This window comes from Solanum dulcamara, chromosome 2, assembly GCF_947179165.1.
Source record: "Solanum dulcamara chromosome 2, daSolDulc1.2, whole genome shotgun sequence".
In the NCBI taxonomy this organism is placed as follows: domain Eukaryota; kingdom Viridiplantae; phylum Streptophyta; class Magnoliopsida; order Solanales; family Solanaceae; genus Solanum; species Solanum dulcamara.
The window spans coordinates 78,780,513-78,808,245 of NC_077238.1; the positions used below are offsets into that span (position 1 = coordinate 78,780,513).

The window sequence follows — 27,733 nt, forward strand, 5'->3', positions numbered from 1 at the left end:
ACGAAAATATTTTTGGTCGTACTGAACATACCCTAAATCCGCGCAATAAATTAACCACCAAATAAAAAAAAAACTTTTATACCTTCCCTTCTATCTAAGCAAAATAATGGAAAACCGTTATACTTCACCATTCACATAAATATATCATTTCTTTTCTCTACAAAAATCATCCTCTCCGTTTTCCATTTTCCGTTTACTTCCTAATAATGTCGAAGCAGACTTACAGAATTTGTTTCTGTTTCCGGCGGCGGTTTCGGGTGGTCGCCGCCGAGGCTCCGGCGGATGTGAAGAATTTGTTCAATCGGTACTCCGATAATGGAGTGATGAACGCGGAGAACCTACATCGGTTTTTAATTGAGGTTCAAAAGGAGCAAAACTCAACTTTAGATGATGCTCATGGTATTATGAATAATCTTCATGACCTTAAGATCCTAAATATTTTCCATCGGAGAGGTCTTCATCTTGACGCATTCTTCAAATATCTTTTCGCTGATATCAATCCTCCTCTTAATTCTAAGCTTGGGGTAAGATACTGTTGCTGATTTTTCTTCTTTCAAAGTTTTTCTGGTTTCGATTTACTGGTGTCGCTGTGTAATTTGATTGATTTTGTATGTGTATTTGATATAGTAGAAGATGTTCTGAAAAAACATTTTCATGTGATTGAAGGATAGTGTTAAATTGAATACACACTCATAATATCTAACATTTATTATCTGTACACCATATAATTTTCCGGCAAAGGGTATGCACCGTACTGCCTAAGGTGGCTCAGCCAAGGCAGCCTTACACATTATTTAGTAGTAATATATAGGACTAAGCATTGGGAATTGATCTAAAAATAAATTTCAAGGTAAAATATCATTGACAGAAAACATTTTCAGTTGAGAACATTTTTCTTTCATACCAAATGTCAAATTCTTTGTGTTTAAGCTTTTTTCTTTTAATTTCCCTTTATAAGGTCCTAAAGAGGATACTTGTATATAAATTAGTAACTAGCGCATTCAGAGGCGGAGTTAGAAGTTTTAGTTTATGAGTTCTAGACTACAATTCCTTTTGTTTACTGGGTTTTGAATAGATTATTTATACATAGTAAATAAAAAATATTATACAAATACAGGGGTTTGAATCGCAAAAGCTTTTAGATTTGATCGTCAGGTGCTTCTCCCGTTGATTTGATCTATATGGAATGCTTTTTAATTTCTTGTGGAGGTTTTTAGTAAGTGAGCCTCCCTTGTATCATTCTTTAGGTTGCTAGGGAAAGGAATCCATATGTAATGGACATGTTCTTAGTTAAAAGAATGTAAAAGACGGATAATCCAATTGAAGTATCATTTTTATTTCATTTCATAAATTATAGTAGCATATTTGATGTATTATTTTCAGTAATAATTCTCCTTTTTTTTCCAGATTCACCAAGATATGAAGGCGCCTTTGTCTCATTACTTCATATACACAGGCCACAATTCTTATTTAACTGGGAATCAGCTGAGTAGTGACTGCAGTGATGTCCCCATAATACAGGCCCTGAACAGAGGTGTAAGAGTAATTGAATTGGATATATGGCCAAATTCCGCTAAAGATGATGTGGAAGTTCTTCATGGAGGGTATGTCATTGATGCTCTTAAGCTTTGCTGTGTTATGTTTCTACCGGACTAGCATTGGAATTTGAATTTCATGTCATACTTCTCATGAATTTTTGAGTCAGCAAAACAGTCTCTATTATTGAGCTTTCTCTATTGTTCTTGTACTTTTTGTAGTTTGTAAATGTACTTGTTTTCATACAGAACGTTGACCACTCCAGTTGCGCTCATCAAATGTTTGAGGTCTATCAAGGAACATGCTTTTTCTGTTTCTGAGTATCCTGTGGTGATAACACTTGAAGATCATCTAACTACAGATCTTCAGGCAAAAACGGCGGAGGTGTGTATGTTCATATTCTGGATATGATCCGACCTTTATTGATCCTAATAATGCTTTTGTGGAAAAATAATAGATGATCACTCAAACATTTGGAGATATGCTGTTTTCTGACGATTCATGTTTGAAAGAGTTTCCATCCCCAGAATCACTGAAAAGACGTGTTCTGATATCAACCAAGCCACCCAAAGAGTACCTTCAGGCAAAGGAAGTTAAGGAAACAGACACAACGAAAGGAACGGATCAAGGTGGTACAGAAGCTTGGGGAAGGGAAGTTTCAGACATTAAAGCCAGATACAATGATAAGGTGTAATAAAATGCATTACTAATTCGTTTGACCCATTTGAGTATGTGAGTTTCTTCAATTAAACTCTATTTTTGCCACATTCTGACACTGTTCCAAGCAGGATGACTCTGATGAAGGTGAAGCTGACGATGATGACGAAGAAGATCTCACCTCGCAGCAAAATACAGCACCAGAATACAAGCGTTTAATTGCCATTCATGCTGGAAAGGGGAAAGGTGGACTGTCTGATTGGCTGAGGGTTGATCCTGATAAAGTAAGACGACTTAGCTTGAGTGAGCAAGAACTTGGAAAGGCTGTAGTTACTCATGGAAAAGAAATTATCAGGTATATTATTTTGCTCCATCCATCAAATTAACTATGTACAGTACAACCCTGTTCTTTTAGAATAGTTGAGATTAAGGTTTAGTCATACAGGTACACTTACATTACCTTCATTATTTGCAAGGATCTTTTTTGTCATATTAGAGATTTGTATGCCCCTTAGTAAACGTGAGAACCTCTAGTGTTAAGGAACCCCATATTATTGATTATTGGAATGAAACAAGTGCAAATGGAGCAAAATGGACATTGGATTTTTCAACTACAACTAGCTATTGCGATGTCATCGTCGTTGTTGGTGGTGTTCTTGTTTGTCATGTGTGATCGAAGGTGTTTCAGATGACACAATCTAACTCATTTGATACTTCAAATTCTGGAATATTGTTGCAGATTTACTTGTCATAACATTTCATGTAATTGATCTACAGCACTCGTGTGTATGCCTTCTAAGATTTTACCAATTTATTCATGCCATGTACATTATTTATTTAATCGTTATTTGTTATTAGTCTATATTTATTTATATTTATTTGTCATCTATTCGTTATTTGTTTGTTGTTTTTTCTCATAAAGCTTTTAATTTTCTATTCTTATCTAACATTTTTTTTTATGCATTTATGCTTTTACTGAGCCGAGGGTCTCCAGGAAACAGCCGTCCTACCTTGGTAGGAGTAAGGTCTGCGTACATTCTACCCTCCCCAGACCCCATGTTGTGGGATTTCACTGGGTTGTTGTTGTTGTTGTTGTTGTATTCATGCCATGTACATGTAATAGACTGTATGTGCATAATTATGGTATGCTTACAGGTTCACTCAGAGGAACATTCTGAGAATATACCCAAAGGGCATACGTTTTGACTCATCCAATTACAATCCTTTCGTTGCATGGACACATGGAGCTCAAATGGTGGCATTCAATATGCAGGTTAATCTTCTCTTTTCATCCCTGGAAAGCAAAAGAGGCAGCATTCGTAGGAGAAAATCCCAATGCAATGTTGATCTTTTCTTCTGTGCGTTTGTTTGATCTCAGTGACCCTTTTCTTGATTACACCATTGCTGATATTACGTTCATGATTACAAGATTTACATGTGGCTTTCCCTTCATGATGTAACATTGATTTAGAGGAATGAGTGAACTGTTAATCTCTGTTCTGTTTTCTCAAGGTGAAAGACATAGCAATTATAAATACCTATCAGAACCCAGTTACCTATCCCCCCCAAGCATGCATATAAATCCCAAGACTTTTTTACACTTGCGATCATTTTGTCGTCTGACACATATCACATTAGAATTTATTTGAAGCTTTCTTCACACTTGCATATGTGTCGTGACTCCAATATCTGAACCTCTCTACCCCACAAAGGTAGGGTTAAAATCTGCGTACATCCTACTCTCCCCAGATCCCCACTTGTGTGATTACACTGAGTGTGATGTTTCTTATATTGAAGCCTCAGATCTGTTATATTTTAAATGATCTGTCCGGAAATGAACTTGGATGAAGAGTAACAATATGTAGTAATTAAGGGAGAGCTCAATGGTTGGTGTGACTATGTAATATTACCCCCCGCGCCAAATACCCCTTTAAGCACCCCCTGAAAAGAAGCAAAATAGTTAAAATGGTCACTTTCTTGGACGGTGGGTTATTTGTTCTAAGTTCTACTCTATCACATCTGATTTTCACTGTATAACTTTATTGTTCCCAATATCGTTTTCTTTATCAATTCATTTGTCACAGTCTTCCTAAGGAAAATGCATAAACAAAAGTTTTGTGGCAGGGCTACGGAAGATCACTTTGGTTAATGCATGGTATGTTCAGAGCCAATGGTGGTTGTGGATATGTTAAGAAACCAGATATACTATTGAAAGCAGGTCCCAACAATGAGGTCTTCGATCCTGAAGCAAATTTGCCAGTCAAAACTACATTGAAGGTCACAGTATTTATGGGGGAAGGGTGGTATTATGACTTTGAACACACACACTTTGATGCATACTCTCCTCCAGACTTCTACGCGAGGGTAGATGGATATACTTAACCTTCATTATTATCATTATTATTTGGTTAATTAGCTATAAATTCTGGAAGAATATTAGGGTTTCCGTAAGGTTTTGCAATTCATTATTATTTGGTTAATTTACTTGTTTAAATTCGGTATTTGCGATAATTTTCCCTCAATACACTTTGGGTTTGGGTGTATGCAGATAGGAATTGCTGGAGTTCCTGGTGATGTTGTAATGAAGAAAACAAAGACTCTTGAGGACAATTGGATACCAACTTGGGATGAACAATTTGAGTTCCCATTAACAGTTCCTGAATTGGCTCTACTCCGCGTAGAAGTTCATGAGTATGATATGTCTGAAAAAGATGATTTTGCTGGACAAACTTGTTTGCCTGTTGCAGAACTAAAACAAGGTATCCGAGCAGTACCACTCCACAGCCGCAAGGGAGAGAAATACAACTCTGTCAAGCTACTTATGCGTTTCGAATTTATCTAAATGTGAGTTCGTTTTGGTTTGTTCTGTTTGTGGAAAATAAGGATTTTACCATGATTGGCAAGCTTGCTCTTCTGTGTATTTTGTGGTATAGTCTGTATCTTTGTTAATATGTGCCCTGAGATGTAAATAAGTTTATGTGGTAAAATGTGTGCAAATATTTTTTTGTAAAATCATTCAAATATTATGTATATGCTGAGATGTAAATATTATATATTTGTGTGAGCCTTGGTTTTATTAGAACAACATATGTTGGATATAAATCAAGATTAATAATCCTAAATTGTTTAGAATTTGGTTTATCAAAGTCATAAACCAACTCAAATTCAATGTTCCAAAATCAAACTATATAATATACTTGCTTTCTCGATCAATCAATTCACTAATCATATTTTCCCCCCATCTTGATTCTCCTTTCTACAATCATCCAAACACCCCCTTACCCTACATCCCTCTCTTGCAACTTCCATGCCTTCTTAATTGAAAAAAAACAAACTCACAAATCATACCCTTTTTTTCTTAATTTTCTCTTCTTTTTTTTTTTTTACAATCATCCAAACACCCCCTTACCCTACTCCCCCCTCCCCCCACAATTGCAACTTCCATGCCGTCCTGGTAGAACCATTATGAGTAAAATAATGTCGATCGTTGAGATTCAACAATAACATATCAAGTGTACGTTAACATTACCTCTATAGGCTATAGGCAGAGAGATTGTTTTCGAAAATAAAAAAACAGAGAAATATGAGTATGATTATGGGTTTGAAAGAAGAAGGTGATGATGATCTGTTAGTACAGCTACCACCAACAAACTTTTCTGCGGTAGAAAATAACTACATTTGCAGATCTGGATTCCCTCATCCCTCCAATTTCAATTTCCTCCAATCACTCAATCTTCATTCTATCATATACTTATGCACGGTACCTTACCCAGAAGAAAACATCGAATTTCTACGAATTAACAACATAAAGCTTTACCAATTCGGTATCGATGGAACAAAGGATGCATCAACCATGTCAATTAGAAGTGAAATTATAATGGATGTTTTGAGAGTGATAACTGATGAGAGAATTTACCTGGTTTTAGTACATTGCAAGAGAGGGAAACATCGAACTGGTTGCCTTGTTGGATGCTTGAGGAAATTGCAGAACTGGTCTTTGGATGATGTGGTTGAAGAGTACAAGCATTTTGCTGGAGCAAAGTGGAGAGAATGACCTGAGATTTCTGGAGAGCTTTGATGTTCAAACATTGTTTTGAGTATTTCAAATACTTGTTGTAATGTTAAAATATTGTTTTGGTCAGGGAATTCTTCCATGGTTATTCCTCTCGTTTCAATTTATATAAAGATATTTGATTGGACATAAAATTTAAAAATCAAAAGATTTTTGTAAAAGTATGTACGCATATTTTATTCTTATTTTTGCAGACAGAGAGATTGTTTTCGATAAATTCTTGATTCAAAAGAAAAGTTTCACGACCCGAATTCGGGTGTGATGACATTCATCTCAACCCACCAAGACAAGTCAGCCTAAAACCCAATAGAAAATAAATGCGGAAGTAAATGAGATAAAGCAAGGTTTAACTTAATTAAAACAAATAAATAATCTCAAAATCCCCCAAGACTGGTTGTCACGTGTACAAGCCACTAATACATTACTGAAGTACGAACGAAATTACAGTCACAATGTCTTTGTCTCTAGAATAGAACTAAAGAAAATACTCGCTTTCACCTTCGCCGCATGTACCATGTCACCAAACTTGTAATCCTAATACTTTGTTTTGGTCCTACTTTATTTGAAATCTTTAGAGTCTTGGATAAAATGTAAAATGAAAAATTTAAATTTAGAAAGGTGTCATTCTTTTAAAAAAATCTAACCAAAAAGAAAAGAATATCACATAAACTAAGACGGAATGTTATTTGAGTCAAATAATTTTTTTTAATCATAATTTTTATGATTTTTTAAAGATATTTTAAATCATCAAATGAATTGATTGAATAATACTTTTCTTATAATTTTAAAATATATAATTTTATTTTTAAAATTTGAAGATTTTGTATCTAAATTTATACTTAAAATTAAGTGCTTTGACTCTAATACTAAAAAAACAATTCACATATATTGGAATAGAAGAATATGATTCAAATGAAAGAATGATTTTCACTCATATCTCTTTTTAACTTATAATATATTATTTCAAGTGTAATTCATGTTCAAACACAATTTTAATTTTAAATTATTATATTATATTATACTATATTAATATAATAGTATATTTTTGAAAAAATTGAGATTTAAGATCATGTTTCAAATCAAATATTCAAATATTGATTTAAAATTATGATTTTATATCACATGTCCAAGCGCAAGCTAAGTAAAAAAGAAATAATACGAAAGCTTAAAAAAAATAAGATCAATTGTTAACAAAATTGGGAAAATAACTAAATGCTACTCCCTCATGTAAAGCGTTATAATTTTTTTTTTATTTCTCAATAAAATATTCAATATTTATATTAGAATCCGACTAAATCAAAGTTCAAATCGATAAATCATATATAGGGAATAAAGAACATGCTTTCTGTTAATGAAACTTTGTATCTAATGAGATTCAAATTTAAAATTTCTAATTAAAGGTGAAGAAATATTTATCGCTTTATCAGAACTTTTATCGGTATGTAAAGCTTTATATTAAGTCTTCATTGTGTCAACAAAAACATTGATAACGTGCTAGGCATATTGCAATTTGCATGCGGTGTCTGTCTTAATTGCCATTTAATCATTCACTTTGTTTAATTTTTTAAGACATTTATCATCAACTTGAAAAATTGATTCGTATATCACAGAGAAAAAGTCAAAATAGTCCACTAGCTTTCGATTTAGGTCTAAAGTAATCTTATTTCTTTTTAATGGAGCACTATTAGTCCATATTCTTGAATAAAGTGATGCATTATATTTTTAATCTTTAACTTTTAATACCGTGTTAGGCATAGTATAAGTTATACATAAGTTTATCTTATCTTTCTAAATAAGTATTATAAGTTAATGCCCTTCACGTTAATTTTTTGGGTAATTAAATATCTATAGAGAGGTCGATTTTTCGACAAACGAAGAAGACAAACATTATGAAGATCCAACAATCTAAGAAACTGCATTTAAGAGTATGGAGTTTTCTTTTTCCGATAAATTTAGCGGTGTTACTTTTGAAAGATCGTAATCGTTTATAATTTTTATTTGTGTTCCCAAAAAAGTTGCGTGTTCATCTATAGATTTTGAAATACGTTGAAACTTGAAATTCAAGAGTATGGAGTTTTCTTCTCTCGACAAATTTAGCGTGTTACTTTTGAAAGATCATAATATTTTGTAATCTTTGTTCGTGTTTCCAAAAAAATTACGCGTTCAACTATAGATTTTGAAATATGTTGAAACTTGAAACTCAAGAGTATGGAGTTTTCTTCTCCCAATAAATTTAGCGGTGTTACTTTTAAAAGATCGTAATCTTTTGTAGTCTTTTTTTGGTGTTCCCAAAAAAGTTACGTGTTCATCTATAGATTTTGAAATACGTTGAAACTTGAAACTTAAAAATTTGAGTTTCTTTTAACCAAAAAAATAAGGGTATGAAAGGGAGAAATGAGAAAGTGATTACAAGATGGGAAATAAAAAATTTATCAAAAAAGTGAAAACTCAGTTAATCAACCAATTAAATTATTAAGATTTTTCAAATTTGACCATGCATTTTATTTTAAAATTTTTCAAATTTTGAGTGCAAATCTCAAAAAATTAATTTCAAATGAGACTTGAAAAATTAAAATCTATTCAAATTTTATCTCCAAATATATATTAAAAGATTAGTTGACAAAACAAATGATTTATTGTATCAAGTCTGATAGGAGTCTACATGTTGTCCATTACATGATTTATAGTCAAAACGAGGAGCCAATTACTTTTCTTTAAATAAACTAAGATATTACTGGCCCCTTCTCTCTTTCTTTCTCTGCTTTTTTCTTTCCCATTCATCATTCTCTCTTTGGCTCATTCTCCCAAAAAAACATTCTCTTCATCCGCCATTAACGCCCGCCGCATCACAAAACTTGAAAAATACCTCAATCTACACATAATCAACAACTTGCAGCATTTATTCTTTGTTTTGATCTTCCAATGTATGCATCTTTGAACCAATAAAACTGTTTTTGATGTTTACTTTTTTCACAGCATAGATCTGCTTCTGCGTAAAAATTAAGCAGACGCAGATCTATAGATTTACATGAACTTATTAGATTTTGCTCAAATTCTGTATTGATTGTGTAATCAGTATATGAAAAATAGTATGAATGATTAATTTTTTTTTCGTCTTTGTTTTTGGATTTTTGTAGAGTAAATAGCTTGGAGGATCAGATCTAGGATTATTTTTGTTGTGTTTGAAGTCATGTCGTTTACAGGCACTCAACAGAAATGCAAGGCTTGTGAAAAGACAGTTTACCCAGTTGAACTTTTGTCAGCTGATGGGGTTAATTATCACAAATCTTGCTTCAAATGTACCCATTGTAAAGGAACTCTCAAGGTACTTTAGTTAAAGTTTTGCAAATTATAGTCTTATTGCTATGTTTTAATTATAGAATGGATTTAGATGATTGATACAATCGAGCTCAACTTGTGTGGTATTGAGTCGTAGTTGATTGATTAAAACTTGACTTTTATGCTGAGAGGACCATAGATTTCTGGGTAAGCTAGAGGTGGAGTCAGAATTTGAAGTTTATAGGGTCCAGATTCTAGATCTTTTAAGTATTGGGTTCTAAATTAATAATTTGTACGTCTTAATTTTTAAGATAAAGTACAGGTTTTGACCAAAGCTCCTGGATTTACGGAACCATAAGCTATTATACTCTAGCTCCACAGAAGCAAAGATTCAAACTCTTGACTTAAAATGTGGAGCAAACCCCTAACTGATAGATTACAATTTTTCATCCTACTTAAAGTGTTGCACATTATAATCTTCTTGCTATGTTTTTATTACCTAGTGTTTCTTTCTTGCCTGAGTGATACAATTGAGCTCGACTTGTTTGGGATTGAGTCGTAGTTGATTGATTAAAAAGTTGATTTTTGCTGAGAGAGCACCAGAGATTATTGGGTTTTTCTTAATGTGTTGAGGTAGAAGCCAAAGATGGAGTCAAGATTTGAAGCTTATGGGGTCGGGATTCTAGTTCTTTTAAGTTATCAGGTTCTAAATTAATAATTTGTTCATATTCAACGGATTTTAAGACAAACACAGGTTTTGACCAAAGCTACTGGATTCATAAAACCATAAGCTATACTCTAGCTCCACCACTGACAGATGCAAAGATTCAAAATCTTGACTTTTAATGTGGAGCAAACCCTTAACTGATAGATTACAATTTTCCATCCTGGTTTTTCCTTGATTTGAGTTTGAAATTTGACAAAAGGGTAAACTTCTATTATCCTGATGTTGGAGCATGATGCAATAGGAGTTGTAATTTTAGTCGCTACTGGCTCAATCATTTAGAATAATTATCTTAGTGTATGTCAGTAGTGGAGTCAGGATTTTCATTAAAGGATGTCAAAATATATAGGAGTAAACCTTGAAGCAGCCAAGAGGAGTCACTATATATATATATATATATATATATAAAAGATTTTTTTACCAAGCTACACAATGTGATTTTCTAACGAAGGGATGTCAATTGACACCCCTTGAATACATGTGGCTCCACCAGTGGTGTATGTAGTATATGTATAGTTCCAATATGAAAAGATTATGGTGTTTTGATGCATACCAACTGATGTTATATGTTTATGTGATCCTTTCTTAGCTGAGCAGTTACTCCTCAATGGAAGGTGTTCTGTATTGCAAGCCTCATTTTGAGCAGCTCTACAAGGAGTCTGGCAACTTCAACAAGAACTTTCAATCCCGTAAGTGTATATTTCTTGCTTAATTCTTTATTCAACATTAAATTCCACAATACTTTATCTAATATGAAAATGCATTTTACTTGTGAAAGCTGTGAAGTCAGCTGAGAAGTTAACTCCAACACTGGTAACTTTCTTTGCAACTTTTTATACCTAAGATTAACATACTGAAAGAGACGAATAATGTATTTTTTTTAGATCTGATGCAATGTTGTGCCTCTTATTCTCTCCTCTTGCTTTCACCACACAGACAAAATCTCCTAGCAAAGCTGCCGGCATGTTTTCTGGGACACAGGAAAAATGTGCCACCTGTGGTAAAACGGCTTATCCACTTGAGAAGGTACAGATACCCAATTCTCATAATTTCACCCTATTTTGATGTCTTTATTGAGGGATAAATTGTACTTATCCTTTAATTGGCTTTGGTCCACATTGTGAACCTTTTCCGGGGAAGAGTTTTTGTGTTGAGGGGTGGGAGTGCTCATTTCAATAATAACTTTTTTGTTTATGGAGTTAATCTTGCGAGTCAAAAAGTTTCATCTCTTTCCTCCACAAGCATTGGCTAAAGTTGATTTCTGTTGTTATATTATGCGCACTCATGTAATTTCAATCATTTTCTAGTGGCACAAGAAAACAGGTTCATCTTTTAGGTGTCTCCTCAATGTAAATATGCAAGCCAGGTTTCAAAGGTGGACTATCTCTCTTTCAATCGGAACATGCTATGTTACTGCAGGATGATGGATAACAATATAATGACCCGAAAGGGAATGGATGGTAGCTAAAAGATAATTTAGCGTGGTTGAGGTTTGCATGGTTGAGAAATGTTGTAATGTGTCCGTATTCTTTTTAAATAAATATAGAATAAAACAGTGTAAGAAATACCAGTATGATCAGTTCATGGTAGTGACAGAAAATGTGTCGTCTTTCCTCTTAAGACTTGCAGAAATTTAACTTAAGCATAGATGTTCAGAGTTCCCTAAAAATTTGAGCTTATTTCCTCACAGAATAATCATTAGTAGTTCTTTGAATGAAGGATATCATCCAGTGCACCACTCTATTCTACTTCCTCATTAGACATCTCACTAATGACTAACTCGAAAATTACTAGGTGAGTTGTGTGCGCTACCCCATCTTCTCAGCAGCCTCACATCAGTGAACTCTACCACTTTTGAGTTGTTAGGTAGGAAAGAACCTTGAACTTTATTAGGTAAATGTCCACAGTGTGCTAGGTAAAAAGTCCAAAATGAAAAGAAGAGTCATTTGAACCTTTTATATGCTTATTTAGGAAGTTAGTTGATCTGATTATTGTTAACCTATGTGATTGTCTTGATATCTAAATGTGTAGCCATCTCCGAACCTGGAAATTTTCAAATTGAACTACATATACATTGACTTGTTTATATTTTAGAGTTTTTGGGTTTTGGGTTCTTTTCATCATTTAAATTGTTGACAACATTGGTCCCTGTTCCGTTGCCAGTTTCTGGCGGTGAAGAGGTGTATAATGTTGACTACAGATTGTTAATATATTTATCTTCTTGAGATGTAACTTGTGCAACACTTCAATTTCTTGACATATATCTAAGTTGATTGACCATTTTTTCAGGTGACAGTGGAGAACCAAAGTTATCACAAGTCGTGTTTCAAGTGTTCTCATGGTGGATGCTCTTTAAATCCGTCGAATTATGCTGCCCTTGATGGTATTTTGTACTGCAAACCTCATTTTTCACAGCTTTTCAAGGAGAAAGGCAGCTACAATCATTTAATCAAGTCTGCTTCAATGAAGCGTCCAGCAGCAACTGTTCCAGATTCTTAAACTATATCTCCATCAACTATTTTATCCAGGAGGGCTTGATCTTTTTATATTTTTTTTTTCTTCTTTTTTTCCCCGTATATCTCCAATTGGTGTGCCATTTTGGTTTACTGTGTGATCTGATTTCCACAACTGTGAAAACTTATCCTGTTGTTGTCATTGTTACTTTAACTTTTGGATGTTAAATGTTCATGCTGTTTTCTCATGACCTTTGTCGTGCAGTTCTTACCAGTGTTGTTACATGATCGTCCTCTCATGCTGTTCTTTATCTTTTTTTCGGTTTGAGTTATTGATATGCACTTTTCAATTATTAGATTCTAATAGGTTAATTAGTAATAATTAGTGTTGCATTACTATTAGATTCTTCTTTTAAATGTTTTAGGTATCCTGTATCTGATACCAAAACCAACTAGCTTAACTAATCTGTATTTGCACTGGATTGACCCAGTGCAAATGCTTACCAAGAAGGTTTGAATCAAAGACTTCTAGTTAAGATTAGAAGGATCACAAATATTCGACCACACCCTAGGTGGTGTACTATTAGAGTTCAATCTTGGTATTTTCTACTTAAGGGGTAACTTTTACCACCAGCAAAAGAACCTCGTTCTGTAAACGACTTTAGGTGTAAGTAAACACATCCTCCTGCTGGTGTTAAAAAGGGTGTCGCGACCAATCCAATGCTCCTCTCCTCTCCGATGTTTATCAATATAATTGGTCGCGACACCCAGGAAAAAGGGTGTCGCGACCAATCCAATGCTCCTCTCCTCTCCGATATTTATCAATATAATTGTGGACAGGTTTGACATTCTCCTCTCCAAGTTCAAGGAAATATAACCCAGAAGAAAAGGAGAAAAACAGCAAGATGGTGCACATTATTCTGCTCATAGAAGTTCATGAAATGATCAAAATTTAGTGCATTATGCCAACTTCCTGGTCCATGTAATGTATTTTGTTTGGTGGATTATGGACGGACATTTTTCTGAAGATCTGTAATTGACATTTGTGTGATTCTTTTGAAGCATATATCTGAAGAACACTTGGGTGAAAGATTTCAAAGTGGATTCCCCATTGAGAAGATCAACAAGATTTTACGATTCTTTAGTGAATCTATTCTGAGAACTTAAATCGAATTAGTATTGATATAACAATTCGATCCGAGTTCACTTATTATAATGAGCATTTTTAATATTATGCCTCGAAGAGGATTCGAACGCACAAGACTGTGTTCCATATATAGCTTAAACTTCCATTGTATTTGAGTTGTTTTGTTACAACTTACAAGAATGGGATAGTCGGATAGACAAGGATATTTCATGGGTTAGGATAGTCATCTTTTATATGGAATAATTAGTTCCATCATTTTAGTACAAAATAGTTCTCCGAACTAATTAATACTCATAATCAAATACAAGATGAAATAATCTTACATTTTGTTTTATGATTATGTTTCCTTATCCCACAAACCAAACAATCAATCCCCGAAAGATAAATTTTTATACTTACACAAATGTTATAAGACACATGTTCCAAAAAAAAAAAACATTAATCGCATGATATAAATGTGTATTGGATAAAAAGCAGCTTAGCTATGTGCCGACGTGAAGAATAAACATGTGGCACCAACACAGAGTGTAGAAGGAATATGTTCAGTAAGGATCGACTTCGACAAGACCCTGGAATGGCAAGGTCGGGATATCACCAAAGAAGGATTGAGAGCTCGTGGCCCGAAGACACGAAGTGATTTGTGTCCCAATGATGTGGCCAAAAGGAAAAAAAGAATGAATACATGGAGATAATCATATAGTATCCTAATTATTAGAAGAAATATTAGCTGACACCACTAACAACATTTACAGGTGAAAAACAATTATTGGTCGCATTACTTTAGGGCTCAATTGAAGCTTTTCTATGGTGATATATTACTTTTATAACCTATAAATAGTATCTTTCACAAAATGGTATAGCTCTTTATTTGAAGGAAAATAACATATGTAGCATACACTAAACATCGAAGCTCCTACGCTTTAAGCGAACTCTCGTTTATTTGCTTTGTTATCTTTCTCTCTTTTTTACTAGCTATTATTAACATATTCAACTACTAATAAATCGAATATAACAAGTTAAGCTAACATATTCAACTACTAATAAATCGAATATAATAAGTTAAGCCAAGATACGTATCTTGACGTTATGCAAATTCAACTCTACCGTTTTCCTGGTAAACAAAATGTTATGACATATCTAAGACCACAGATTTTAATTATTATTTTTTTTAACACAATATCAGTCAAATTATGTCATATAAATTAAAATGGAGAAAGTAAGTAATTCAGATAGTCGTCCAAACATTCATCCTTAGATCCTTTATCATTCATTCATTTATAAATTTCTAATATTGAGATCCTTTTCATTAATAAATCAATTTGACAACTATAGTAACATATTGTGTGTAGTCTCAATTTTACAATCTTTCTGAAAGAATAAAAGATAGACAAATCAAGTCACCTCTTAAGATTTGCTATTCAGCCTATTCCTGTCTCTTGGCTGTTACAGATGGAAGCCTGTTTCGCAGGTTTTTCTGGGAAAAAGATAGAAATTTGACGAGAAAATTTGTAAGCATGATCCACGACTTGCCTTGTGAAAGTGAATCATTTCTTGAACAAACAATTAATTTCAGACGCCACAAGTGGAAAATTTTCCATGTTCATTTACTACGTTTCTTCGCTTCACTATAGAGTATGACTCCAAAAACTGTAAGTGCATAGCCAAGCATCCCTGTAACTGACACCGGGTTTCTAAATATTAAGATTGAGATGACAACAGCTACAGCTCCTTTTGCATTTCCCAGGACCTGTAAAAGCAAGCAATTTTTGTTATAAGGGCAAAGAATCTATAGAAGAGATAAAAGAGGCACATTCCTCCTTAACCAAAAAGAAAAAGGTAAACGCAAAGAACCACGGAACACAATAACCGAAGGAAAGATATAACTATAGGCGATGCCATCTTATAAAATGAATACAAGAAAATGACTTTTCCAAATCTCTTGTGTAAAATGAAAATCTCTTATGTGTAAAAATGAAGATCTCTTGTAAAAAGGACATAAAACTAAAAAAAGAATTATAAGTGGTCTAGGAAACCAATTCTCTCGTATTATCCTCTCGCTATCCCAATTTTAATTTAGTCAGTATCCTATCTAGTCCATCAAAATACTTGACACCTTTATTCAAATGATAAAATCTTCAATTCCAGAATGTAAATGAATTTACTTCAAATTAGCGTCCACTTTCCTTGAACACAAAGTTCTAGCACCTTTTGTATAACTACAAAAAATTACAAGGTTCAACTTCTCCTGGCCAAAGTATATCCTATTTCATCAAATAACACTATATTCCCCATACCATGAAACAGCAACATTTTCAACTCTTTTCTTTGCATAAAACTAGTTAGGGACAAATCATGAAATGTTTTACTATAGTTTTGCTATGTTGTGCTTCCTATATATACAAATGGATTATCGTTTACAACATATTCCAAGCTCTACGAAAACGAACCATTTCACTTCTTTGTGTAATGTATGTGCTAATTACAGGAGTTCCCCTTCTTAGGTATGGAGGTGGAAACCTACATATAACTCTTCTTCGTGGTTCATTACATGACAATCCCCACTGAACTCTAAGAGGATGAGTCTTGAAGTGAAACTCTTTTTTTTTTCAAACAAGTAAACACAGGAACATTCTGAAATGAAGAGCTATTTCCATTTACGGGTTTGTCACGGGAAGAGAAAATTCCCTACAAGAGGCTAAGCTTGAGTACTCCCAATCCTCTCCAAACTTCAAGTCGGTGCCCAGCACCACCCCCATAATCTTTATCCTTTATTTGTGTTTTTGTATAATTTTTCCATGTTTGAATCACCTGTCTGGTACACCACTTTGTGGTTTCTACTATGAATAAGGGGAGAAATGCAAGCTCATTCATTTGCACATACAATTCCTGGCACTGAATGTCTAGAACAATCAATTAAAAACAGCATAGAAATGGAATCCAAAATGTTTGAAATAACAAAATGATGACAACTAAATGTCAGAAAGAAAAAGTAAACATCAAAAAGAAATCATACATGAATATCGAACCTCCATGCAGACTGTTTACTAGGGATGCAGAAGCTATCCAAGAATATAGAATTAAAAAAATTAACGTTTATCAGAAGTTACAATCTGAAGAGAAACGAAGACAATGAAAGTGCCTCCCAGAAAATAAAATGATCAAACCAAGACAAAAGCTATATTTAATGAAGCAAAGAAAGAGACATTTTTTGAATAAGTAGGTCCACACATAATTTGTGGAGTTATCATGAAATTCATATAGAAAAGATCACAACATAATTTCTTTATCAGATGCAGCAATGATCTATGAATTCAAAGAGCAACACTCGACCTTATCTGACAAGTGACAACACTAAAGACTAATTCACATGAAAAGAAATCTGACTAGTAAATGAGGAAGAATACCTGAAGTGTCAGGGCACTGGTGTGTTTTGTCACCAGAAAGTTGGTCAGATTCACAAAATATGCCAGCGCAGAATTGAATAGCAAAAGCCAGATGATTCTACTATCATCTCTTGCAAGTGCCAATGTGATGCCAACTACATTTTCTTCCATCATAAGTGTTGCCGGTAATAGAAATACAACTGCTATGGGAGCCATATAGAGTAGAAGGTTCATGGAATTCAGCTTCTCCCTTAATTCAAAAAGAAACATTTCAGCATTCATATCCTACGCCCAATATGTTCACATCAAAAAAGCACAAAATTTGGCTACAGATTCACTAGTATATAAAATACACAAATAATATGTAGTAATTACCCTTCAGAAGACAGCAAAATCCCCTGAAGCACCGACTTGAGTGCTCTTGCAGCTGTTGCACCGATACAGATTATGAATCCAAATAGATGAAAACTTGGTTCACCCTGAGAAGATAAAATGAATGAATCAGACACAAATAAATTTCTCCATCAGCATTTTGCAAATAAAATGAATCTGCTAATACAATTTTTGATGAAGGAAAATGCTATAATTTAGTCACATAGAATATCAATGCAATCCTTGTCGCAAGCCTAGGTCAGAAGATACTTCTTTCACTCCCTAAACCATCCTTGTGCTACAATTAACAATATAATCTGAAGAAGGAACTTGCTCTTAATCATAGGTTGACCAGAACCATCCCATAACAAGGAAATAAATACTAAAGCACTTATTGTTTAGCAAATTCATTCATCATAGCACAACTTATCTGACCATATTATGTTAACTATATATAGAAGGACCAGTTCTACAAACAGGATAGCACCCTTGATCATGAAATAACAAGGAGACTTCTTGGTATTTCTTCACAGCTAACACAAAGACCCCCCTCTTGTATATTCCACCAATCCCAGCCCTCCACTCCCCAAAAGAAAGAAGGAAAAAAGAACCACGAAAAGGAAAACAAATTGCAACAGAAACTATGTTCGTTTATAAAGTAGACATGACAGATTTTTCTTCCACAGTAGTAGACTACTAAAACAAAAATGCTAATTAAACCTGGTCATGTAGAATATTAATGCAGCCCTTGTTATAAGCCTAAGTCAGAAGATATTCCTTTTTCCACATTCTAAATATACTGTGGACACTGAATAAATAATCGGACTTTATTGAGCTAAGAAGCTGGTGATACGCAGCCGAATCACCACTATGATTTTTTTTTATACCAGTTTATTGAGCTAAGAAGTTGGTGGTATGCAGCTGAATCACCACTATGATTATTTTTTTATAACTGTAATGTTCGGGCCAGCTTTCGATCACCTCAACTAATTCCACGGTCCACCAAGGCTAGGATAGATAGGAAGAAAACACCTAGTGTATTTTTCGTCTCTACTGGAATTTGAACCAACAATTTCATGGTTCTTAACTCACTTCATTGACCACTAGGCCGAATCACCACTATGATTCCCCAAAGTTTCAGATGATTATATTAAAAGAGCACGAATTTAAAGTCTAGTTGATTAAACTAACCAAAAACAGATCAAAAGCATTAGACATAGTACCACAACACAACTACAATATTGATGAAGTATCATTATCATTATCATTAGACAGTACCACAATACAACTACAAATTTGATGAAAATATAAAAAAGGGCATACCCCACTGGCGATGATAACCCCGGTCACAACAGGAATAAGAGTGACATAAGTCAACCATGCCTCCCTCTTGAATGTCATCAAATAAGCAAATACAGCAGTGAAAAAAGGCGTAGTAGCACCTATAGCCTGATTGAAAGATACTGGCAAATACCGAAGTGAGATATTGCCACTAACAACAGATGTACAAAAAATAAGACTCAAAGCAGAGATCTTCATAAACTGAACCCTAGATCTTATAGTCTGCATTGGTACCATTTTCATCCAAGCAATAGCTATATAGCTCAGTAAAGAACAAGCAGTCATATGACACATAGTAAGAAAAATTGGGTATTTAAACCCATAATTGCTAAGCAAATACTTGTTCAGTAACAAAACCCCAATGTTTGATGAATACCAAGCTGTTACTAGCCCAATTGTAAAGAATTGACCTGAACTCTTCATTCCAGACATTATAAACTGATCTAATCAATACCCACAACCCAAAATCTCACAAAGAACAAAACCCACAAAGGAAAAACTCTATAGAATCAAATATAACCAAAACCAAAAAAAAAACATACAAGAATTTCGAGAAATAAAGTGAAAAAAAATTAGAAATATTATGGAGGAGAAAGGAGAATGGATCTTCTAGGAGTAGAAAAAAAGAAAAAAAGAAGTGATTTTGAAACCATCAATTGGATCTGATTCAATTTCTTCAGCAACAATCAATTCAATTAGACACCCAAAAAAAAACTTTAAAAAATAGTAAATACACAGACAACTTTTACTTGTACTGAAGAAATAAAACTAAAAAAAATTGGAAATTTTGGAGCAAATATAGAAAGACTAAGAGAGAGGTTTTTGAGAAATGAAAAATGGCGTTTGAGAAAGACGACCGACGAATTTGCAGAGAGAACGGGGTTAGCGGGGGGGGGGGGTGAGGGGGTAAACGCGTGGGAGAAAGGAAGTGTTTGAGTAGTGCTAATATCTTTTTAATTTAGTAAATTAATTAATTTGTTTTTATTTTACATTTATATAAAATAAAAATAAAAAGGACTCCAAGTTTTGGTGGATTCTTTTATTTGTTTTTTGAATTTTTCTTTTTGCGGCTTACGGTAAGAAAGAGAAGTTAAGAAGATGACATAGTAAAATTAGAACTTAATTTGGTGGTCTTTCGAAAACAACTTCTTTATCTTAATAAGATAATGATAAGATTTGTATGTATATTATCTTTTTCAGACTTCATTTGGTAAAATTTCATTGGGTATGTTGCTGTTGTTATTGTTGACCTGATCGTTAAGACGGATTTCGAATTAAAAATTTGTGGATTTTTATAGTTGTGCTTTAGTTATTACATTAGTTGGTTGTGATTGTTGCTCCTCTTTGGTATGTTATGTTATGTTTTCTTATTATTTTTTATGACATCTTTATTTCTGTATTGTTCAGTTAGCTGCTCTGAAGGTCTTTCGAAAATAACATTTCTATCTTCTCAAGGTAGTGATAAGGCGTTACTTGAGCCCGAAGGTCCTTTAAAAATAGCATTTCTATGTTCTCAAGGTAGTGACATGTTATCTTCTTCATATCCCACTTTTGAAACTATACTAAGTTTGTTGTTGTTGTTATTGTTATATTAATTTATAATAATAATAATAATAATAATTAGAGTTACAATTAAATATTGAATAATTCTTTTAATACATATACATATTTTTTAATTAAAAGTTATTGAATTCTCGATAATGATATTCTATAAATCCAATCGGAATGTAGTATGTCGTTTTTTTTTCCTCACAAAATTAACATAAAGTAAGAAATGAAATACCCAATTCAAGGAAATTGATAAAAGGTCAATAAAATTTCAGCTTTTTTAAAATTGAAATTAGTGATAATAAAAGGGGCACTTTGGTAGACTTGTATATGAATGTAAAAAGGGACACTTTGTTTGACTTTTATTAAGTATCTTTATTTATTACTCTATTGAATTCAATGTTTTTTGTTTTTGAGCATTTTTCGTGCAAGCCGGCCAACTTACATGTGTCTTGGAGAATTTTACTGTCAAAAATAATTTGAAAATATTATGCTTAAATAACACAAAAAGTAAAGTAGACAAATTATTTATAAATATCTTGTTTTTTTGAAGTAACAAATAATTAAACATCCTTGCTGTCTTTTGTGGCAGTGGTTCATTTTTAGTTGGCATTTTCTTTTTTGGTAATCGTTGTTTATGAACTAGCTTGTACGTACTTAACCAGTTCTAAAAATCACTTAGTATTTTTATTTTTATTGAAATGTGAATCCAAGACTTCGTATTCTCGACTCTCTTCCTTGTCATCTTTCTATTGTGCCTTGTTTGCAAACTACATAGAAATAGTACAAGATATTAATAAATTAGATAGATTTGAACTCATCAAAAATATCAAATCAACCTTGAAATGTGATTTAATGGAATGAAAAAATTTGAGTTTTTTAAACTCCAGTAGGCATTTAATCTATTTGACAAAGAGTTTACTAGAAGTGCGAAATCTTGATTTATTTATTTTTGTAGCTATTAAAATTAGAGATAAAAATCTTTTCAAATTATACTATCATAAAATATCATGATCAATAAATGTTTTTAGTCGTCAAGGGAAAAAAAATACTTCTATAACGAGGTGATAAATAGAATGGTCATTTTCATGCATTTTCCTAGTCAATGAAGAAAAACATGTCTTGTGAATAAAAAAGAAAAAGTTGTTCATAGTGTGGGCATAGTAGTGATTTATTAGACGACTTGATCAACCATAAGGTTCATCGCCGACAAAATTCTAAAAAATTAAAAGAGAACAACTAGACCTAATTTAATGAAAATAAACCAAACTTGAAAATGAGATTTCTTTTGCTTTTCATAAAATAAACCAATAGAAGGGAAGATAACTATTTGGGAATTAATGCTTATTTGCATCCTGGCAACATATTTTTTTCAACGTGTCGTACTCGAATCAAACTTATCAAATTAATTCAAATTTATATTGTGTACCAATAATCCATTCAATAAAATTTCTCAAAGTAACAAGCCTGCCCTTTTGAAAATAAACCAAACTGCTAATCAAGATGAGAAAATTGGAAAACATTTCAAAAAATAATTTCCTCCCTACCCAAACACACTCAAGATGTCTAGTCATTTTTCTGTACAATTCTCCTGGCTAGCTAGCCCTCATACATTTTTTGTAGTAATAGACCAATGATGCTACTATTCTTGTCACCTTAGGTTTGTCATTTGATTTGATGTGAGCAATAAACATAAGATTAAAAAATAATTCAGAGATAAAATGTTGATGTCTTGTTTGGTTGGCAAGTTTGAAATACCTTATCCCACCATTAATATCATAGTGATGGGACAAATTATCCAATATACATGGTGGGAGATAGTTATCCCACCTTATCCGAAGATAATTAATCCTGGAATAACTTGTTCCCAACCAATGTTGCCTATCTATCTACTAGAAAAACTATAATTGCATATAAATGTACACACAAGTATAACAACCGTCTAAACCATAGGGAATCTCCATTTCATCTATATCCACAACACCAACAACATATCTATTGTAATCTCATAAGTTAGGGGTATGACAAAAGTAGAGTGTACACAAATCTTATCCCTACGTTGAAAGTTTAGAGAGGTAGAGAGACTGTTTTCAATAGACCCTCAGACCTCGGCTCAAAGGAAAAAGAGTTAATTGGGTAATGAAATCCTGGCAAAAAACTATAGACAACACAACATCACCATGAGCACAAAATGCATATTTTAAGTGTTGTGTACCATGGTGGAATAAGTTTCCAGTGAACCTCTAAGAGACTTGGAATGTCTTGGAATAATTACAACACTGAAATTGTTTTCAAAATTATGGAACTAAGGTGAAGTGCAATCGAATACAACATCAAAGGTGAGATATTACCAGGCGTATGATTTGTGAGATAGTTTCATATCAAAGTCATCAAAAATTTAAGAGCAAAAAGAAAAAAATGGAACTCCAAGAATAAAATTAGACATCTAATCAGATGTACAAACCTTGGTATTTCAGAGTACATGATAAACAAAAAAAACCAAAAATGTAAATCCACACAGCCCAAAACAATTTATGTCCAACTAAATTTTAAAGATTCAAACCTTCACCACAAATGACCTCGATAGACAAACGAAGGGCCTCCAAAGCAAGGATCAACTAAATACCTTGCTGCAACAACAAATATGCACAATCAGTTACTACCTTCAAATGGTGTCAGTAGATACAAAAGCTCAACATCAAGGTAACAACAGGGTGATTCTACAGAATAGTGATAGGGCAATAGCCAGACAATTTGAACCAGAAAGATCATCCGATAATGATAGAATATCAAAACAATGTGTAAGAGCAAATCCATCATAAGATACTAATTTTCCAGTTTCTTAGGTTAAATACTACATGAGCAATTTCAACATCATATTATATCTATTGTGATAACAAGTCAAAATAGCTTTGCTAGAACACCTTCCCCTTTCCACATTTGCCAAGCAGGGGATCACAATCAGCTATCTGCTTAATGCTTCCATGTAGATTTTCAAGAAATGTGCTTACTTGAAGGGATGGAACTGGGCACTATTTTTGTTGGAACTAACGCCAATTGAGACCCTATAGCTAATAGCCATCCATTCAGGTGTTGCGGGTCCTAGTTTTTTCATAGCTTTTGAACAGACACTAGAAAACAGAGTTGAATAATGTTTCTTCAAAAGCCTACAAAAACACACTACAGTGATAAGCCTCTTTATAATTATTGGTTTAATGTGGAATGAAAGAACAGGCATATATTCCATATGAACAAAGGACGTATAAAACAATCCTTTCTTTCATGCACTTTTGGGGTGTAAGAAGAAAAAAGGGCAGTATAGTAGATAATTGGCATAGAATGAGTGTTAACGGTGGTTGCGTACCTATCAAACATTGAGAAGATTGTTCTCACCACAGCTAGGTATGACAATGAATGAACTTCCAATTTATCACGTAAGAAACCACATAGTTTTAATACCCTAAGGGATTGTTTGGTATGGGAATGGGATAGACAAAGTTATCCCGTGGGTTGGGATATTCCATCATTGTAGTATAAATAGTGGAGTAAATAATCTCGAAACTAACTAATACCCCTAATCAAACACAAGATAAAATAATCTTGCATTTTATCCCATGATTACTACTTATCCCTCGTACCAAATGACCCTAATTGTACAAGGATCTTATGGTAAGAGAAAATCCCAAAGTATGCAACTTTTACAAATACTTGGACCAATAATGAAACTGTTATTTCGCCATCACCACAAATCAACAATCCTTTATTCATTAATCTATGTCCTATAGCAGGCAATCCACGCGAAATAAAATGCAGTACCTTATATATTGCTTGGGTACATGAAAACTCTAACCTTAGCTCCCTGCAAAAATGGAAGATAATAAATAAATTCACAAACTTTTCTATACAAATACATCATATACCCTCCCTCTTTACCAAGCAAACAAAATTCCATTACAACGCCATTAAATTAGTCAAGTGTGTATAGCAGTCAAAGTGTACCATGGATTTTGGTGGCAGGTTGGACTTGAACTTAGCTCTAACAACACCACTGTTTCCATGAGGCCTACAAACTTTTCCCCAAATGCAGCGATAATGTGAGTTATTCTTCTTTGTTTTCGCCTTGTATATATAAGCCATACGCTTCCCTAAGTACCAATCTACTTCCTCCTTAGTGTTCACTCCTTCGATCTGAACCAATGAAGTATTCGGATACTGATTCGACTTCGACCTAATTCACAGTTTCAAATTCCATCAATCAATCAGCTGCAAATTCACTTATATTCATTCCGCTCTATTCAGACTCATTTCAGTTAAAAATTAGACAATAACAACAAATTAGTTACGTTACCTCTTGTATCCAAGAACTGTTCCTCTAGTATAGAGTCTGGATGAAGAAAAAAGGTAGAAAATAGTGAAAATGTGAATTTATAAGCAAATTTTATGAAAATGAGATTATAAATGAAGATGATTCAATACCTTACACGCTCTCCTTGGCGTCCCTTCACCATTTTCGACTCTGGAGCTGCAAACTGAAGAAAATCCTAAAACCCTAGTTGCTGAGGGAGAAGAGAGGAATTTTTATTATTGGGCAAGGGTTATTTAGCGAATGAGGGATGGGCTTAAGGCCCAGTTATAGAATTCGTTGGGCTCGACTGAATTGGGCTGGATTGAGAAGAGAAGGAGTGAGGTCCTTTTTATAGTTTTCAAAATTACCTTTCGTACCACGTTTATTTCACATATCTAAATGCAATAAATATGTTGTGTATCGTACCGAGGCTAAATGTACTACTCTCCCGGGTACTTACGGAGGATTCCATAAATATTTAGAAAAAAATTTAATCGAAAGTCATATTACCAAAATAATTATGAACTAACACACATGAAAAATGAGAAAATCGTCTAATTTTGCTTTTACAGCCCCTAAATGCTATGAATACGTTGTGGATCATGTGGAGACTAAACTTACTTCTCCCTCGGGTACTTACGTAGGGACTCATAAATATTTCAAAAAATAATTGATCGAGATCATATCACCAAAATTTTCATGGGCTAACGCACAAAAAAATTGAGAAAATCACCTAATTCCGCTTGTCCGGGCCTTAAATACTTACGTATGAAGGATGTTTTTATTCTTACACTTGGAGGCTTTTGACGCAATATGCCAAACTCTACTTTAATTGCAGCTCAAATATATATTTTTAAAAAGGCCAAAATGTTGAGATGTATGATAAAGCATAAATCACATTCATTAAATGTGATTTATGAACAAAATTTATAGTTTTTAAAGATATACAGTCCAACAAAAATATTACGATACGTATCTCAATATATAATACTATACAAGATTATATCTACAAAAAATTATATTGTTTTGCTACATTATATATAAATTCTCTTGACATGATTCTTTTTTCTTCATTCCAAGCACATTCTTTATGTATAATATGTGTATAGTCGTATATAATAAGTATATATCTACAACTATTTTATCTTAAAAGCTTGTGTGGCCCCTAAATGTTATGAATATACCGTGGATCGTATCGAGACTACACATACACAAAGGTTTCGAAAAAATGACCAAAAATAATATCACCAAAGTATTTATGGGATAGCACATACGAAAATGAGAAAATCGCCTATTTCTGCTAGTGCGGCGGCCTGTAAATGCTTACGAAGGATGTTTTTATGCTTACGCTTTGAGGCTTTTGACCCTATATACCAAACTCTACTCTAACATCAGCTCAAATATCAAAAAAAAGGGCAAAAATATATAGATGTATGATAAGGCATAAATTGCATTCACCGAATGCGATTTAAAATAAAATTATAGTTTTCAAAGATACATAGTCTAACATAAATATTATGAAACGTATCCCAATATATAATATTATATAAGATTATAGCTACGAAAATTGATAATGCTTTGCTACATTTTATATAAATACTCTTTACATGATTATTTTTTCATTTCAAGTACACTCTTTATGTATAATATGTGTGTATAGTTGTATATAATAAGTGTATATATACATCTATTTTACCTTAAAAACTTGTGTGCCCCTAAATGCTTTAAATACACCGTGGATCGTGCCGATGCTACACTTACTGCTCTCCAAGGTACTTACAAAGATTCTTATAAAAAAATTTAAAAAAATTGACCAAAAGCAATATCACCAAAGTATTCATGGGTTAGCACATACGAAAAATGAGAAAATAGCCTAATTCCTCTTGTGCGGCACTAAAAGCTATAAAATTGCTGTGGATTGTACCGAGTATAAAAGTACTTCTCCCTCAGGTACTTATGGAGAGTCACCTAAAAGTTTCAAAAAAATTTGACCGAAAATCATATCACCATGGGCTAACACACACAAAAAATGAGAAAATCATCTAATTCTGCTTGTACGGCACCTAAGAGCAATGAATATATCGTGGATCGTGCCGAGACTACACGTACTGCTCCCCATGATACTTACGGAGGATCCCATAAAGATTTCAGAAAAAATTAATCGAAAGCAATATCACAAAAATATTTATGGGTTAACCCCCATGAAAAATGAAAAAATCATCTAATTCCCCTTGTGCTGTCCCTAAATGCTATAAATACATCGTGGATCATGTTGAGAGTAAACGTACTGCTCCCCCGGGTACTTACGGAGGATCCCGTAAAGGTTCAAAAAAAATAACCAAAATCCATATCACTAAAATATTTATGGGATAACACACACGAAAAAAGATAAAATTTCATAATTCCATTGTGCGGCTCATAAATACAATGAATATGTCATGGATCGTACCGAGACTACATGTAATTCTCCCTCAAGTACTTACGGTCGGTCTTATAAAGTTTTTAGAAAAAATTGATCGAAAGTCATATCATCAAAATATTTATAGGTTAACACATACGAAAAATGTAAAAATCGCCTAATTCCGCTTGTGCAACCTTTAATTACTATGAATACAATGGATTATGATGAGGCTATACGTATTTCACCTCCGATTCTTATAGAGGTTCACATTAAGGTTTTGACAAAAAAATTGATCGAAAGTCATATCATCAAATTATTTATGGACTTACTCACATGAAAATGAGAAAAAAAATTAATTCTATTTGTGCGGTCCCTAAATGCTATTAATATACCGTAGATCGAACAGAGACTAAATAGACTGCTCCCTTGGATACTTACGGAGGGTATCATAAGGGTTTTAATTTTTTTTTATCGA

General features: G+C 33.4%; 4 protein-coding genes and 1 pseudogene across 4 annotated transcripts; 3 read left to right on the plus strand and 2 right to left on the minus strand.

Moving 5' to 3' along the window:
• The first annotated feature begins 85 nt into the window (after positions 1–85).
• LOC129880893 (phosphoinositide phospholipase C 2) lies at positions 86–5,257 on the plus strand. Its single transcript, XM_055955130.1, has 8 exons — positions 86–524; positions 1,408–1,604; positions 1,785–1,920; positions 1,994–2,224; positions 2,325–2,548; positions 3,349–3,466; positions 4,318–4,557; positions 4,742–5,257. Exons 1-8 carry the CDS (start codon positions 207–209, stop codon positions 5,033–5,035), a joined length of 1,758 nt encoding a protein of 585 aa, XP_055811105.1. The 5' UTR covers positions 86–206; the 3' UTR covers positions 5,036–5,257.
• Positions 5,258–5,398: 141 nt separating this feature from the next.
• Positions 5,399–6,379, plus strand: LOC129880894 (tyrosine-protein phosphatase DSP3-like; annotated as a pseudogene).
• A 2,597-nt stretch (positions 6,380–8,976) lies between these two features.
• LOC129880895 (LIM domain-containing protein WLIM2b-like) lies at positions 8,977–12,972 on the plus strand. Its single transcript, XM_055955132.1, has 6 exons — positions 8,977–9,189; positions 9,403–9,590; positions 10,858–10,957; positions 11,047–11,081; positions 11,205–11,294; positions 12,558–12,972. Exons 2-6 carry the CDS (start codon positions 9,456–9,458, stop codon positions 12,765–12,767), a joined length of 570 nt encoding a protein of 189 aa, XP_055811107.1. The 5' UTR covers positions 8,977–9,189; positions 9,403–9,455; the 3' UTR covers positions 12,768–12,972.
• A 2,166-nt stretch (positions 12,973–15,138) lies between these two features.
• LOC129880896 (probable sugar phosphate/phosphate translocator At3g11320) lies at positions 15,139–19,908 on the minus strand. The gene is made up of 4 exons (XM_055955133.1): positions 18,947–19,908; positions 17,627–17,730; positions 17,273–17,501; positions 15,139–15,615 (listed from the first exon to the last, which is right to left on the minus strand). Exons 1-4 carry the CDS (start codon positions 19,394–19,396, stop codon positions 15,469–15,471), a joined length of 930 nt encoding a protein of 309 aa, XP_055811108.1. The 5' UTR covers positions 19,397–19,908; the 3' UTR covers positions 15,139–15,468.
• A 3,017-nt stretch (positions 19,909–22,925) lies between these two features.
• Positions 22,926–25,094, minus strand: LOC129880898 (60S ribosomal protein L35a-3). Its single transcript, XM_055955135.1, has 5 exons — positions 24,989–25,094; positions 24,861–24,896; positions 24,512–24,740; positions 24,329–24,371; positions 22,926–23,142 (listed from the first exon to the last, which is right to left on the minus strand). The coding sequence occupies exons 1-4, from the start codon at positions 25,018–25,020 to the stop codon at positions 24,330–24,332; spliced, it is 339 nt and encodes a 112-aa protein (XP_055811110.1). The 5' UTR covers positions 25,021–25,094; the 3' UTR covers positions 22,926–23,142; position 24,329.
• Between the last annotated feature and the right edge of the window lie 2,639 nt (positions 25,095–27,733).

Bases quoted from the DNA above. Each gene is read 5' to 3' on its own strand.
- LOC129880893 (XM_055955130.1), top strand. From the start codon at position 207: ATGTCGAAGCAGACTTACAGAATTTGTTTCTGTTTCCGGCGGCGGTTT. The intron at 3,467-4,317 runs GTTAATCTTCTC...GTTTTGTGGCAG, and splicing joins TGGTGGCATTCAATATGCAG to GGCTACGGAAGATCACTTTG. The intron at 4,558-4,741 runs GTAGATGGATAT...GGGTGTATGCAG, and splicing joins CTCCAGACTTCTACGCGAGG to ATAGGAATTGCTGGAGTTCC.
- LOC129880895 (XM_055955132.1), top strand. From the start codon at position 9,456: ATGTCGTTTACAGGCACTCAACAGAAATGCAAGGCTTGTGAAAAGACA. The intron at 9,591-10,857 runs GTACTTTAGTTA...ATCCTTTCTTAG, and splicing joins ATTGTAAAGGAACTCTCAAG to CTGAGCAGTTACTCCTCAAT. The intron at 10,958-11,046 runs GTAAGTGTATAT...TACTTGTGAAAG, and splicing joins CAACAAGAACTTTCAATCCC to CTGTGAAGTCAGCTGAGAAG.
- LOC129880896 (XM_055955133.1), bottom strand. From the start codon at position 19,396: ATGTCTGGAATGAAGAGTTCAGGTCAATTCTTTACAATTGGGCTAGTA. The intron at 17,731-18,946 runs GTATGCCCTTTT...TTATCTTCTCAG, and splicing joins GGGTTATCATCGCCAGTGGG to GGTGAACCAAGTTTTCATCT. The intron at 17,502-17,626 runs GTAATTACTACA...TTTTGAATTAAG, and splicing joins ATTTTGCTGTCTTCTGAAGG to GGAGAAGCTGAATTCCATGA.
- LOC129880898 (XM_055955135.1), bottom strand. From the start codon at position 25,020: ATGGTGAAGGGACGCCAAGGAGAGCGTGTAAG. The intron at 24,897-24,988 runs GTATTGAATCAT...TTCTTCATCCAG, and splicing joins CGCCAAGGAGAGCGTGTAAG to ACTCTATACTAGAGGAACAG. The intron at 24,741-24,860 runs GTAACGTAACTA...ACTGTGAATTAG, and splicing joins ACAGTTCTTGGATACAAGAG to GTCGAAGTCGAATCAGTATC.